The 12702-nt window shown below is 47.1% G+C and overlaps 2 protein-coding genes across 16 annotated transcripts in view; one reads left to right on the top strand and one right to left on the bottom strand.

The window, feature by feature from the left end:
• Positions 1-12702, top strand: part of PPP1R14D (protein phosphatase 1 regulatory inhibitor subunit 14D) — a 35218-nt gene that overhangs the window by 14773 nt on the left and 7743 nt on the right. For 2 of the 10 annotated variants that reach the window (XR_011141465.1, XR_011141466.1), the window contains exons 4-5: positions 10488-10562; positions 11712-12500. Coding sequence is in view for 1 of the 10 variants with exons in the window: in XM_068945876.1 (XP_068801977.1) it covers positions 10488-10673 (186 nt within the window). In the remaining 9 variants the exon portion in view is untranslated. Of the gene's footprint in view, positions 1-10487; positions 11233-11711; positions 12542-12702 lie in introns of those variants that run through there. The other 8 variants (XR_011141462.1, XR_011141463.1, XR_011141464.1 and 5 more) reach the window with 6 other exon arrangements.
• Positions 724-12139, bottom strand: ZFYVE19 (zinc finger FYVE-type containing 19). Of its 6 annotated transcripts, none has more exons than XR_011141461.1 (11): positions 11955-12093; positions 11245-11366; positions 9399-9452; positions 8684-8841; positions 7559-7704; positions 6484-6598; positions 5713-5922; positions 5124-5203; positions 4267-4377; positions 2662-2808; positions 724-1258 (listed from the first exon to the last, which is right to left on the bottom strand). XR_011141461.1 is itself a non-coding variant. In XM_009684618.2 (11 exons), exons 1-11 carry the CDS (start codon positions 12006-12008, stop codon positions 1186-1188), a joined length of 1266 nt encoding a protein of 421 aa, XP_009682913.1. In that variant the 5' UTR covers positions 12009-12139; the 3' UTR covers positions 724-1185. The 6 variants fall into 6 exon arrangements, 4 of the variants coding, with proteins under 4 accessions (XP_009682913.1, XP_068801975.1, XP_009682915.1 ...); XM_009684618.2 differs by having other exon boundaries at positions 2662-2804; positions 11955-12139; XM_068945874.1 differs by lacking the exon at positions 724-1258 and adding an exon at positions 3020-3082 and having other exon boundaries at positions 2685-2808.

Below are 12702 nucleotides of genomic sequence, written 5' to 3'. Positions count from 1 at the left end.
GCTGGGAGTGGCAACGTCAAACCAGACAGGCAAGAGTCATCAGATGTTCTCTATCAAAGACAAATTCTTCATTTTTTGCTACTGCTGGAATTTGTCAGCCTTAGACAGCTGCCTTAGAAGTCACATCATAGTCCTGGGAAGAGCCCACCCTTATGGGATAGTAAAGGTAATTTAATGAAAGTTTAGTCAGGTATTTGGAGCAATTCTGGGTGTTTTGGTCACTAGTGTGTGCCATTTGCATCAGGACTATCTCCAGGGAGGGATGTAAGCATATTAAAATGAGCTCCTCTCATAGCCAGATAAAGAACATAAAACATGTAATTTCTTTCATCTACCAGGGGACCTAATAATGAGAGTCAAGCTCTGCTTTCAGACTAACACACAACTCTTGCAGACTAACGTGCAGCTCTTACAGACTACATGTAACTTACAACACACAGCCACTACTGCTCACAGTGCCATTTATCTGTACCGGATTACCTTTCCAGTACCGGAAAGCATTCTTCAACTACACAAGCAGCACCGCCCAACAAGGCAGAGTAACCATCATTGGAGTGCAATTCCCCTGCACCTTTCCAGCAATACCACAGAAACATTTTTGGCAGCTTCACAATGTTTCATTTCATTGCCTGAGCCACATGGCACTAGGACTGAGATCCCACTACATGAGGCTGACAATTTGGAAAGGGTTATCAGGCATTCCCCAGGGAGACTTCCACAGGCCTCTGTAAATACATTTTATTATGCTTTGGAAATTCTCATTAGACATGTGATCAAGATCTAGATAGTTTTCTTAGTGCAAAGTGCTTTGCTGCCTGTTGAACTGATGTGTGAGCTGTTAGCAAAAGCAAGAAGTTATTTATCAGTCAGCCAGTACCACCTTAAACACACATCTATACCGCGACCCACATTGCCTTATTGTCTGTATTTGAAGACTCACATCCATCTCCTTGCATCAAGTCCTCATTTATCCCATGCATGCACTGCAAACCCAGCACTCCTCTAGCTGTTTTCCTGAGGACAAAAAGTTACACACACTCCAAGCTTCTCTCAGATTACAGCATGTCCTTTAACTGTCCAAGACATCACCCATTTTGGCTGCAAAACCACTTTTACTCTTCCCATCTGGCCAACTCTCTCTCCTTTCCAGTTCTCCATCTCCTTTTCTCCCCATAAGGAGCGCGATCACTTCTGTTTAGAAGGAAGACGATAGCGGGAGATGTGGTGGTCCTTCAGATCAAACTCATCATGGCCTTCTCTGAGAAGTAAACACAAACTGCAGTGAGGAGAAAATACCGAGGCATGGCACCCATCCTAAGACACTGCACAAGACATCTCCCAGCACCCCTTAATAGAAACCTATCTCAAGGGCTAGCTGAGAGGACCCCACTGACATCCATGTGGACTGACCACCTGAGATATTTGCTTGTAATAGAAACCTCTAAGGTGCTCTGTGGAGAGCCAGAAAGGTCTGCTCATCCTCAACTACTGGAATGGGAAATGGCAGTAGGCCTCTCCATCTCCTTCCCTTTTTAGAGATTCACATAGTCGATGGCTCATTTTCAGCACTATGGCTGTGATTCCCGAGTGTATTAGCAACTCCCATGACAACAGCCGAAACGGCAGTCTGCTCCATAAACCCTGAAAAATGATTGCTGTGGCTAAATTGCAGTATAGTGGCAGTTGTCTTAACCATGCTTAGAAGCAGGCAGGGTTGAGTAAGACACCAGCTCTCATTTGTAGCGTGCAACTGTTGTGCTCACTCTCCTGCCAGTCTGCTGATTCTGCTTTTACCGAAGCTGTCTGTCTGAGCTGTTCTTTTTTTCTTTTTGTTTTTTAAACATCTGGCGTTGCCAGTCACATGTTTCCTTGCACTTTAATATGTTCTCCCCCACTCCATCCCCATCTCCTTGCAAAACCTTCTGCAGGAAATAACAGAACGCACGTAAGAGTATGGGAGAGCATCTAAATGTCTACCAGCACTAACCTGACAACTGAGTCAACTCTAATGCTTTTGAGGCATGACAAAGAGAAGCCATGCAAGCTGTGAGGAACAGCTTTGTATGCAAGGGAATTAACATCCAAAACTAGAGACATACAACTTTTTGTCAGAAATCAAGCTACAGATGTTCAAGAACTAAGACTGTAGCTACTGCAAGACATGACTGAGGGAATAAGGTTCTTCCAGACACATTTCAGCAACAAGACGTTTTTATGTGGTTTAAGACCTGCAGGGTCTCAACCTAAGAAAAGCCTCAGGAATTTATACTATCTGACCTCACCTCCTGTGAGAATCCAGCCCAGATCATTCATCAGTTTCATTAATAAGCCACAGGACTGCTGAACAGCGTTCTTACTTATCCTGTCCCATGCAATGCAGCACATCAGCTGTTCCAGAAGACACTCACACAATGTGCCCAAACATATACTGGAGCAGCACAGAAGGAACATTTCCACCCAGGGCCAGTTTAGTCCCTAAAGCCAGGGGTAAAAACTAATCTCACAAACTATTTCCTTCAAGGACTAGCATTCAGTTCACTCTTGGATTCCTCATATCTCCCTTCCTGCTCTCCGCTCTTCTGCCCAAAAGGAAGAATACATACAAGTGGCCAAGCTTCCCTATGACCTGCCTCTCAGATCAAGAAGAGTGGTGGGAGTTACCGAAAGCAGCGCTTGCAGTAGAGGTCCCCGTCACAGCCATGGCAGCGCAAAGTGGCATCCTCATTGCAGATACAGCACCAGGGTAACTCCTCCTCATCACTATCTTCTGACTTGGCAAGAGCCATGGTGGCTGAAGTCTGGCTCTACCTCAGGAATAAAACAGAGACGTCGAATTCAAACCGCAACAGAGACATACAGGACTTCCATTATAATACATGGTGACCACAATGACATGTACTGTCCAAGACTGTTCATTCTCTACTGATCCTGAAATCTGAGAGATGAACTGGCCTGGTGCCCAAGGTTAGGCTGCATATGTATGTGTCTAGACTGTTAAATAAAAATCAAAGACACTCACTTGCATTTGCTCATGAATCTGTATTGCCTGGATGGTAAACAGCTATTCATCCTCATTCAGCATCTACAACAATATACAACAACATTGTCTGCCCTGTGCTAAAAGCTGGAGCCCAGATCATCTGGCAGCCACTACAGCAATACCCAGCGACAGGCAATGGCTGCCGCAAAGGCAAGTGATCAAGCAGTTTTGCTGAAAGGGTCTGGGTGTGAAGGGAAAGCAGCAGTGAAGGAGTAGTGTATCATTTTCTCCATGTTACAGAAACAAAACTGAGGCACAAAGCAAATGATTTGCCAAAGGCTCCTATGACTGATCTGTACCTGAGGCTGGGCTGAAAAGATCTTCCAAAATGATGGTCTAAAATCTATCCATAAAGTCTTCCTTATCTCCTTCTGCTTTACAGAGGGCCCTTACCGAAATGAACAGTCATGTGCACATTGGGACACATGCCAGAGCACTGGCAAAGGCAGGTTCCTAACACAACAGAAAAAAAGATGGCACTAGTATTTACATCAGTGATTCCAAAAGTGCAAGGTGGCATACCTATGAGATGGATGTTTTCAATAACATTTACCATTAAATAACTTCTTCCACCAGGGACAGGCCTGTCAGCTGTCTGTGATCACAGGTCCATTTAATTCTCATGATACACATTAGAGAAGATGTATGTGTCTCCATAATAGGGTGGAATCCATTCTGAGCATTTGATACCTTGTTACTAATTCCTTCCTTTGATGTTATAAGAGAACATAGGCACTTACTCCAGATAGTAATCTCTAGATTACTATCTGGAGATGCTATTCTGCATCTGCTGAAAGCAGTGGCAAACCCCCCACTCACCCTGGATCAGGCTCTATGGTACTAGACCACAGCTTTTTCTGTTTAATTATACTGGTGGGTTAAAAATCCCTTTTCTAATATCCACCTCACCACACCTATGTCAATCAGCTTCTCTGGCTTTAGAGAACATCATCCCATCCAGCAAAAAGCCAGCGTGAAAGGAATTAGATTCCAGAGAGCAATTCCTTTTAAAAGAAGTACAAGATGATTCACACCTGTGCTCAGGGCTGATGAGCCTTGCAGAAGCAGCTGAGACATTTGCCTTCTCAGCTTCTCTGCCCGGGGGAAGCTTGCTGGGTTTTTTTTTCCTGCACCTAAGCCAGGGATACAGCAGACTTCCTGCAGAGCTGTACTCTCCTGGGACCCTGGAACATGTCACTCCAAGAGATCCTGGCCAGTTCACTGACCTTTTGCTTTGCTTTCTTAGGTAGGTTCTGTTGTGAGGGTCCTGGTTGGGTGTTCTGATCTGGAGGAATATTGAAGCCACTTGCTTCATCCAGGGCTGCTTCCTCTGTGAGCTGGTAACAAAGGAAAGCAAGAAGCTTGATGTTTCAAACACCTTCGGGAGCCTCATTCTAGGCTCTAAACTTCCTTCCCTTCTCCTTGCCCACATGCAGTAACTGGAGATGAGTCCAAATATGCTTATGTGGTATACTCCTGACAGATGCGAGCTCAATCTGTCCACACTCTGAACACTGTGCGTACGCTGTGAACAGTCAGCCTGGCAGCAGGAAGCCTCAGCTAATACATTCTGCCTTGCAGTGCAGCTGTCAGCAGACCCTCCACATCATGCTGGGGAGAGACCACTTGTGTGGTCTGTCACCAGCCAAGAACACAAGCAGGGCAAGCTCTTATCTGCCTGCAAAACAACCCACAGACATTTCAGAGAGAAGTCGAGGCACGAGTTGTGCTAAAAAAATCCATGTCTCATCATCCATGCTCCAGCTCGGTGGGGGAAGAGATAGAACAAGAAGCAAGGAAGCACCAGCAGGTTTGGGACAGGGTTGGAGGGCAGATACACCCCAGAAGAGACCCTAAGCATGAATGAGAAAGTGAATACAACAGATTAGTAGTAAAGCCTTTGTATCTCCTGCAGCTGAATGGACTCACGGTAGTTAGCAACAGAAAAGCATCGAGGGGGAGAGATGAGACTCTGCCCAGGGACAGAGACACATCCTTTGCATACTCACCAGATAACAAAAAAAAAAGGGGGGGGGGCATGATTAAGAGGAAGGTAAACAAGGCCACAGTGGCCACTTCTGACCTGTTTTAGCACTCTCAGAATGGCTTCCTCCTCATCCACTTCCTCATCGCTGTCAGGGAGCTTATAGTTTTCCAAAGTAACTGCAGGAGTAACAGGCAGACGAGATCACGACCCACACCCACCTCATATGCCCATTCATGTTCTAGAGACCATCCTCTGTCAGGTGAGCCCCACAGAGATTCGCGCTCTGGCTCTGACATAGACAGACAGCTCCTTTCCAGACTCTTCAAAGGGGGCATTACTGTTTGCTTGTTTTTAATGTCAGAAGGGGGAAGGAAAAAAGGAAGAGCCTTGTTTTTAAAAAAGCCTTATTAACCTCACCAGAGCATGCTAGAATTATCTGAAAGAAAGGCGTAAGACAAAGGAGTCTGCCCTTACAGCTCCAGCCTCGAGCCTCAAATAAGAGCTCTTGTACTGATTTCATGACGGACTAAGCCATACAACTTTACACACACAATCAAATCCCGGTCTGCTTCCTGCAGAACAGAGAGGAATTAAACGTATCAGAGACTCTCAAAAAAGAAAAAAAATTCTCTGTCACAGGAACTTGGTTAGCTCTCTTAGCACTGTATTCTCCTCTGCTACCCACCTTTCTCTGGGTCCTGGCCTCTGAGTGCTGCCAATCTCTTGGCCACTTGTAGGATCTTCTCCTGCCTAGTGTTCTCTTCCCGCAGTTCAGAAGCGGCCTCTGCCAGAAGTTTATTCTTCTCTTCTTCTAGCTGTTTTGGGTCCAGATTTGCAGGGCAAACTCCACCTTCGCTTTCCCGATTGAGATCATTCAAGGTTTGGCCCCTAGCAGCTGCAAACAGACACACAGAACATGCTGGTGACTCAGTAGCAGCGTTCCCTGGGCACAGCCAACACCACTAAAGCAATGGCACGGGAGCACCTTGTTGCTCTCAACTAATTGGGGTAATAATGGGAGAAGACATGCCACAGCTGAAACCACACCATACTTGGAGAGAAGCAAGTGAGCTAGGTTGCACCCTACAATGAGATTACATGGAAAACACCTTAGCTAGGAAGACAACGATATACCAGATCCTAACGTATTTTTAGCAGAGCACAGAAGTGCTAGAAGTAGCAACAGTTCCTCCTTAGGGAAGGGCCACCTTACAGAAATAGAGAGGAGCAATCTGAGTAATATAACCCTGAAAAGAAGGAATCACCTCCCAGGCAGAGACAACGAGACCCAGTGTGGAGCTGGGTGGCTGTTCTTGGTCAATTTGGAGGTCATAAAGGGGAAAGAAGGACAAACTGGATACCAAACTCACCTGTAAGCTAGATAGGGAAGCATATATTCCCTTCTCATGGCAACACACCCATTAGTAGACAGATCACTGGAAGCCAAAATAGATACCTTGAGGCTGGACTCCTGGACTGTTACGCTCATCAATAGCGACTTCCTCAGCCAACTGAGTTAATAGGTCATCTGTCTGCTGGGCTAGGCTTCTGGAATCAGGGGGCTGGTGCATCTAAGAAACAAGGGGAAGGGCATAGGAGAGGGCATAGGAGAAAGCATATGAGAAGAAAGGGAAGTACACTCAGTCAAAGGAAAAAACGGGCAACAATGATGATCCTAGCTGGGGCCAAGATAAAAAGATGCCCCCACTGATTTTAGGAGTCTCAGCTTATGGGTATTTGGTGTGAGGCTTTCAGGGTTTCATTCTCAGAGGTGTTGAATGCCCATGACTCTAACTGTAGTCCCATAAATAAGACAACGAGGCACTGAATGTGCAGGAGTAGATGCTGCTGAGTCCCAACCCCAGTTCTGCCACTACCTCCAATGTAAATAAAGTACCATCTCAGCAGTGCCAGCCAGCAACCACCACTGCAACATATCGGAAGAGCTGGGTGTGCAGCACTGCTGAAAAAGGAGAGTAAGGAAAGAACTTCTCAGGGACAAAACGATTCACACAGGCTTGAAGGCACAGATCCAACACCTTCCTCTATAATCTCAGGCTAGCCACTTAACCTCTGTGCTTCCATCTCTGGATAATTAACAGGATTTTGCCCAGCAGGGATGTAGTAACAACTGTAGGATACAACTAGAAGGCAGGGCTGATAAGCCCCCAAACACATATGAACAGGTTTAGGGGGGAAAAAAAAACCCCAAAACCCAGGCCACTTAGGTATACAAATTTGTTGAGGAGAATAAACTTAGCATCAACTGTTAAAAACAAACACGTGAACTATATTTGACTTAAACATAAAGCAACAGATTGCATTTATACTGAAGCAGCATACTGCTGCTCATTTGCTTCTGGAGGACAATCACACAAACAGGCAGCAGAGAGATTTCTGAAGGGAGCCACCTGAATGCAAAAAAGGTGAAAGAGGAGGAAAGGCTGACACACTTTAGAAATCCCTGGGGACACCACAGCTGCTGTGCCCGCTCGGGATACCTTGCCAGCCAAAGGGCTGAGGGAGCTTACTGGTCTGGGAGCCTGGGAAGGAGGGTCTCTCCCCTGTAGGACAGCCAAACGGTCCTCCATTTCCTGTGTGGATGGAACAGGTCCCCGGCAGTCTTCCTTCAGAGCAGCCAGCCTAGCTTCGATCTCAGCTTGAGAAGGGATGGACTCTGCAATTCAGACCAACACAGGGAAAGGATTTATTCTGTTACTGAAAACAAATGATTTCAAGTTTTTTCTTAAAACTGTATTTCTCTTTCTGGAATCAAGGCCCAGACACCTGAGAAAAAACCTCCCTTAGCCCCTGATCTAAATGGGGGTTATGCTGCAGGGAGTAGGAGGTTACCCTAATGTTAACTGCTACCCTGTTTTTTCCTGAGTCATTGCCTTTTTTGCCATTTATCTCCCAGCCATAAGATGAGTGCTGGGGTAACCCCATTTGACAATCAGCTTACTAGGGACAGGCAGTGAAATACATGTGTCATTTAGGCAGTACAGTCCACCGCTCTCACAACCCTTAGTGCATCCTTGCCATATTGGACTGGAAAAAGCCTGCTGGAACACAGTCCTGTTCCCGACACAATCAGGTAACCACTTTGCAGAGTGTCTTTCCCCTTCAAGAGCAAGAATCATTTTTTAAATAGTTTGTTCTACCACAGGCACCCAAAGCTGTCCAAGAACATGGGATCAAAATCCCTTTTTTCTCTTCTCTGTGAGGCAAAACCAGTCAGAGCACAGCCCCACAGAGACTGGCACTGGTGTGGTCCAGCAAAATGACCCACAGGTAACCTGCAAAATGGTTTGGCCAAAGATCCCCATTTCATTCAGCTCCTACTGTGCTTGACATAGGCTTTTTTACCCAAAACAATGGAAAATCAGAAAGTGATTTCACAGGTAACATACTGCCCCAAAACTGAGAGGCAATTTCAAGAGAAACCCCAAGGAACACAAAGAAATCAGAACATTAATCTAGAATCACTGCAGAATCTAGCCACTGTGTTAGCCGGATGTAGCTGTTCTGACCAGTTTTATCCCTCTGATTCCCTGAAGAGAATTCCTCTCTCACCACTTCTCTGTTCCCTCCAGTTCCATGTTTCCCAGTTAGCAGCGTTCCCAAACTGGGAATCTCCAGAGTCATCTGAAACTCACTGGGTTTCCTTTCCTCCTTGAGCTTCGCCAGTCTCTCTGCAATAGCTCTATCCTCTTTTGAGAGTCCCTGGTATCTGGAGCCTGCTTGGCCCGGTTTCGCAGCTGCCTTCCACTGCCCTTTCGGCTGATTTTGCTTAGCCTCAAAAGCTGCTACACGCCTGTGACAAAGATGGAAAAAGACATGACACAGCTGAGAACAGAAGTTTAAATCATGAGACATGAAGACAGTCTCTGTGAACCCCACATATTAGTTGAACAGTGTGGGACAGAACAGAGACCATTCCCTCCTGTACCAGGCTCTGCCACACGGGCAGGACGAGGTAGTCCCAAGGAGTAAAGAAAATCATAGCTCATCACAGCAGCACACACAGCACCATTTTTGAGGAGACAGAAAATATTTCAGCACAAGGCTCCTGTTTCCGAGCCAACCATGGTCAGTCATAGCTGAACATAACTAGGTGGCTGTTCAGGAGTCTACTCAAAAGCAAAAACAAAAAAACAAAACAAAAGAAAACAAACAACCCCTTCCACACATCAAACCAAACCCACCCTCAAACAACAAAACAGAAGCTCCAACCTTAATCTAATTCTGAACAAGCAAATACCCACGTTGCAAAACCCACTTTCGATGATTCCTGTAAGGGGAAGAGGAGAGAGGGCCTGAAAGGTTACCTTGTGGCAGAAGCCAATGGGTTGTTTGGCAAGTGCAACTCACTTTTTGTAGTTCTCCGGTGGTGACCATTTTGCTGAACTGCTTTGAGATCCTTCTCTGGAAGGCAAAAATAATGCTCTCTCCAAACTCAAGGTCTTGGCAGTGCTTCAGTCATCCATTCTTTTAAACCAAAAGGAATTACCATACGTGTTTATCAAACTCTTGGTATAGTCCTTTCATAACCTCACTAATATGGAGAGTGATCAGTTTAGGAAAGGTAGTAGCTGCCTAGGACAGCATGGGACCTCATTTTTAGTCCTTTGTTTCATGTCTGAATAAAATTTATTTAATATAGTCATCAGCGTTCCAAAAGAAAAGAGGCTGAAGTACCCTTGCCCCCCCCACCCCCCCCAGCCTGCATCTCCCAGTTCAGAAAGCAGATAGAGAACAGTTAGCTAAGACTCCCAGTGTATTTAGCTCCAATATAGTGGAACACTCTGAAAGGAGTTATGCCATGCGACAAACACAGAATTATATAGCGCACAACCCTAACTCTAAATGAAACGTTATAAACAGAGTTATATAACCAGCAGTATCATAATGACATCTAGCATACCTGAACACTGCATACCACAAACACATCTTGTGTAACTCTGTGTTCTGACTCACTGTGTTCAGGTTAAGCAGCTAAACTTCACACTTATGTCAGGTGGTTAGTACATTCTATTCATTCCTAGAAGTTACAGCTACAAATATATCTGCACTGTGCTAGGGGCTGTATAATTACAAACGAAGGCAGTGTTTTTGCTGGACTGCTTTCCTACCAAACGTTTTCAGTTCTGAAAGCTGTTTCGCATGAAGAACATCCATGCAATCTGTGTGACTTATCTATCTGCTGTCCAGTAGGGGGATAATTTTGTCTTCTGTAACTCTACAGTACTGACATTAAACAGATATGAAAAATCAAAAGAAATATGAGGAAAGGCTGACTTCTTTTCTGAATATCTTTGGACATGTAAAGGGAAATCAGAAGTTTTCCAAAAGGAAAGACTGTGAGTATTGTATTTTCACCACTGATAACCTCGCACTACTTCAAAAGCGCTGGCTCCTGAATATAAAGACCTCTGATAACATAAGGTTCTTTCTCTTTAGACAACTGCAGAACAAGAATATTCCCCACTTGCTGGTGAAAATTCCTTGCTATATGAGAATGAATGGGGAGGAGAAGTAAGAGAAATACAAGAGAAGGGACAGAACACAGAATTGGTAGAGAGAGGTTCTGGCATAAGTTGTGCTCTTGCGTTACCTGTGTATGCGTACAACACAAGCTGCTGCTGAATTACATTTTTTGTTTTCAACAGCCTCCCTACATGTTATGTTTGTGAAAATATTATTTTTTTCTTTTAAAAGAAAATCGATTTTACACTACAAAATTTAGGTCTTCAGGCTACATGCAACAGAGACCTCTCAATAATAAGGAGCTGTGTCACTGTTTGCCTACAGAAGTAACACTTTGCACATCTTGTTGCCAGGTTGTTCTATTGCTACACAGCTGAAAAGACTGCTAGGGTTATCAAAAGGGTGTACCTTTCTAGGCACAAATACTGTGGGGCTTAGCTGGGTCCCATGTGGCAAGGATACCCACAGGCATCCAGGGTCTATCCATGACAATTTAAAATTGGCTCTTTCAGACTACACTGTCACCATGGAGAACAACCTCACACACACTGACTTACATGTTCTGACTGAATAGCCCATGAAGAGCAGTTCAGTAAGGGCCTAGCTTGAAACTCGAGGGCACAGGCAGTGTGTGCAGGCAAGTGCACAGCCTGACTCTCACAGAGACTCTCACAAAATGAGGGACCAAAGCAGGACACTGTCTTTGGGTGAAGAAAGACTCCCACCTTACCCAGTTAGTTTTCCATGACATTGCTTGCACACTTTCTGCGGAGTGTTTCCACAGCGGGGAACAACAGCACTGAAGCTAAGGCAGCCAGAGCAGAATGCCCGTCCGCAGTTCTTACATCCACACTGAGGAGATACAAGAGAGAGGCAGGACAGGGCTTCATCACCTAGCCACCACACACACCACATTTCTCTGAATGACCATATTCAGGAACAATTGCCTTGCCAAGGTGCACCAGAGATAAAGCTGGAGGTAAACGGATTTTGAGGAGGACTGTATCATTAGCTGCTGCTGCAGATATAACTGATATCAGTCTTCAGCCACCAGAGTGTAATTCCTGTTGGAATCAGAGATGCCAGATCATCCCCCTGCCTAACAAAGTGGGTGGGAGATTCTTTCCTCTGAGATACCCACGGAACATTGGATTAGACAGATGACAAATTCAATCCTTTTTTTTTTTTCTTTTACAGTGGTCTTTATGAAGATACAGTGGCGTTAAGGAGCCACAAGAGCCCAGGAAACAAATAAGGAAAACGACGCTATGCCGCTCCTCAGGCAGCGTGCCTGGACGCTGACCTAAAGCCCTCACGCTGCCGGAGGTGCCCGCGGCACCGCCCGGGCTCTGCCTCGCAGGCGCTCACGCCGCTTCTGGCCTGCTCAGCCGAGTCTCCAGGGAGCACAGGCCGCTCCGGGACCCACTAAGCCAGACTTGCCTCTTTCTTGAAGACCGTGAATTTGGACGCGCAGCCATAGCACCTGTTATCCATGGCGCTGCGGGGCACCCGCCGCCCCCGCTACACCGAGCTCCACAGATTTGCTTTCCCCCTCTGCGGTCCTTGTTTAACTTTCACAGACACGCAGCGCTACCACAGCCCGTCACCACCCACAACCGCGAGACAGAAACACCGCTCCCCCGCCTCCCACAAACCGGCCCCGGCGCGGCGCGCCGCCCGACGGGAGTTGTAGTCCCTCGGCCGCCCCTCCCGCCGCAACCACAGGGCTCTGCTCCATGAACAAACTACATCACCCAGGGTGCGGCACCGCTCCCGCGCGGGGCCTGCTGGGAGCCACCAGCTGCTGCCCAGGCGGCTTCCGGTCCGCTCGCGCGGTGCATTGTGGTGCTTGTAGTCTGGGGGCGGCCGCAGCGCGCCCTTGGGCGGCTGGGGCCGGTGAAGACTCCATTTCCCGGCGGGCAGCGCGCGGGCGGCAGGGGCGGGGAGGGAGGTTGGTCCTCGCGAAGATGGCGGCGCAGGGGGAGGGTGCGGCTGCCTTGTACGCCCGGCGGGGAAGGGGGTCACGGGTGGGCTCTCGGGGCCCGGTGGCACTTCTCCGCGGCGTCCCCTCCTCCCTGGGCGTGGACACGGGGCCGCCCTGCCCCGTGGCAGGACAAATCGCCTCATGAGGCTCCTCGTCCCTGCTGCCGGCGCTGTGCGGGGTGGCTGCCAGGAGCTCGGGGGGCTC

Source organism: Struthio camelus, chromosome 5, assembly GCF_040807025.1.
Source record: "Struthio camelus isolate bStrCam1 chromosome 5, bStrCam1.hap1, whole genome shotgun sequence".
NCBI lineage: Eukaryota > Metazoa > Chordata > Aves > Struthioniformes > Struthionidae > Struthio > Struthio camelus.
Note: the sequence above shows the minus strand (reverse complement) of the source record. Positions and strands in the feature narration are given on the sequence as shown.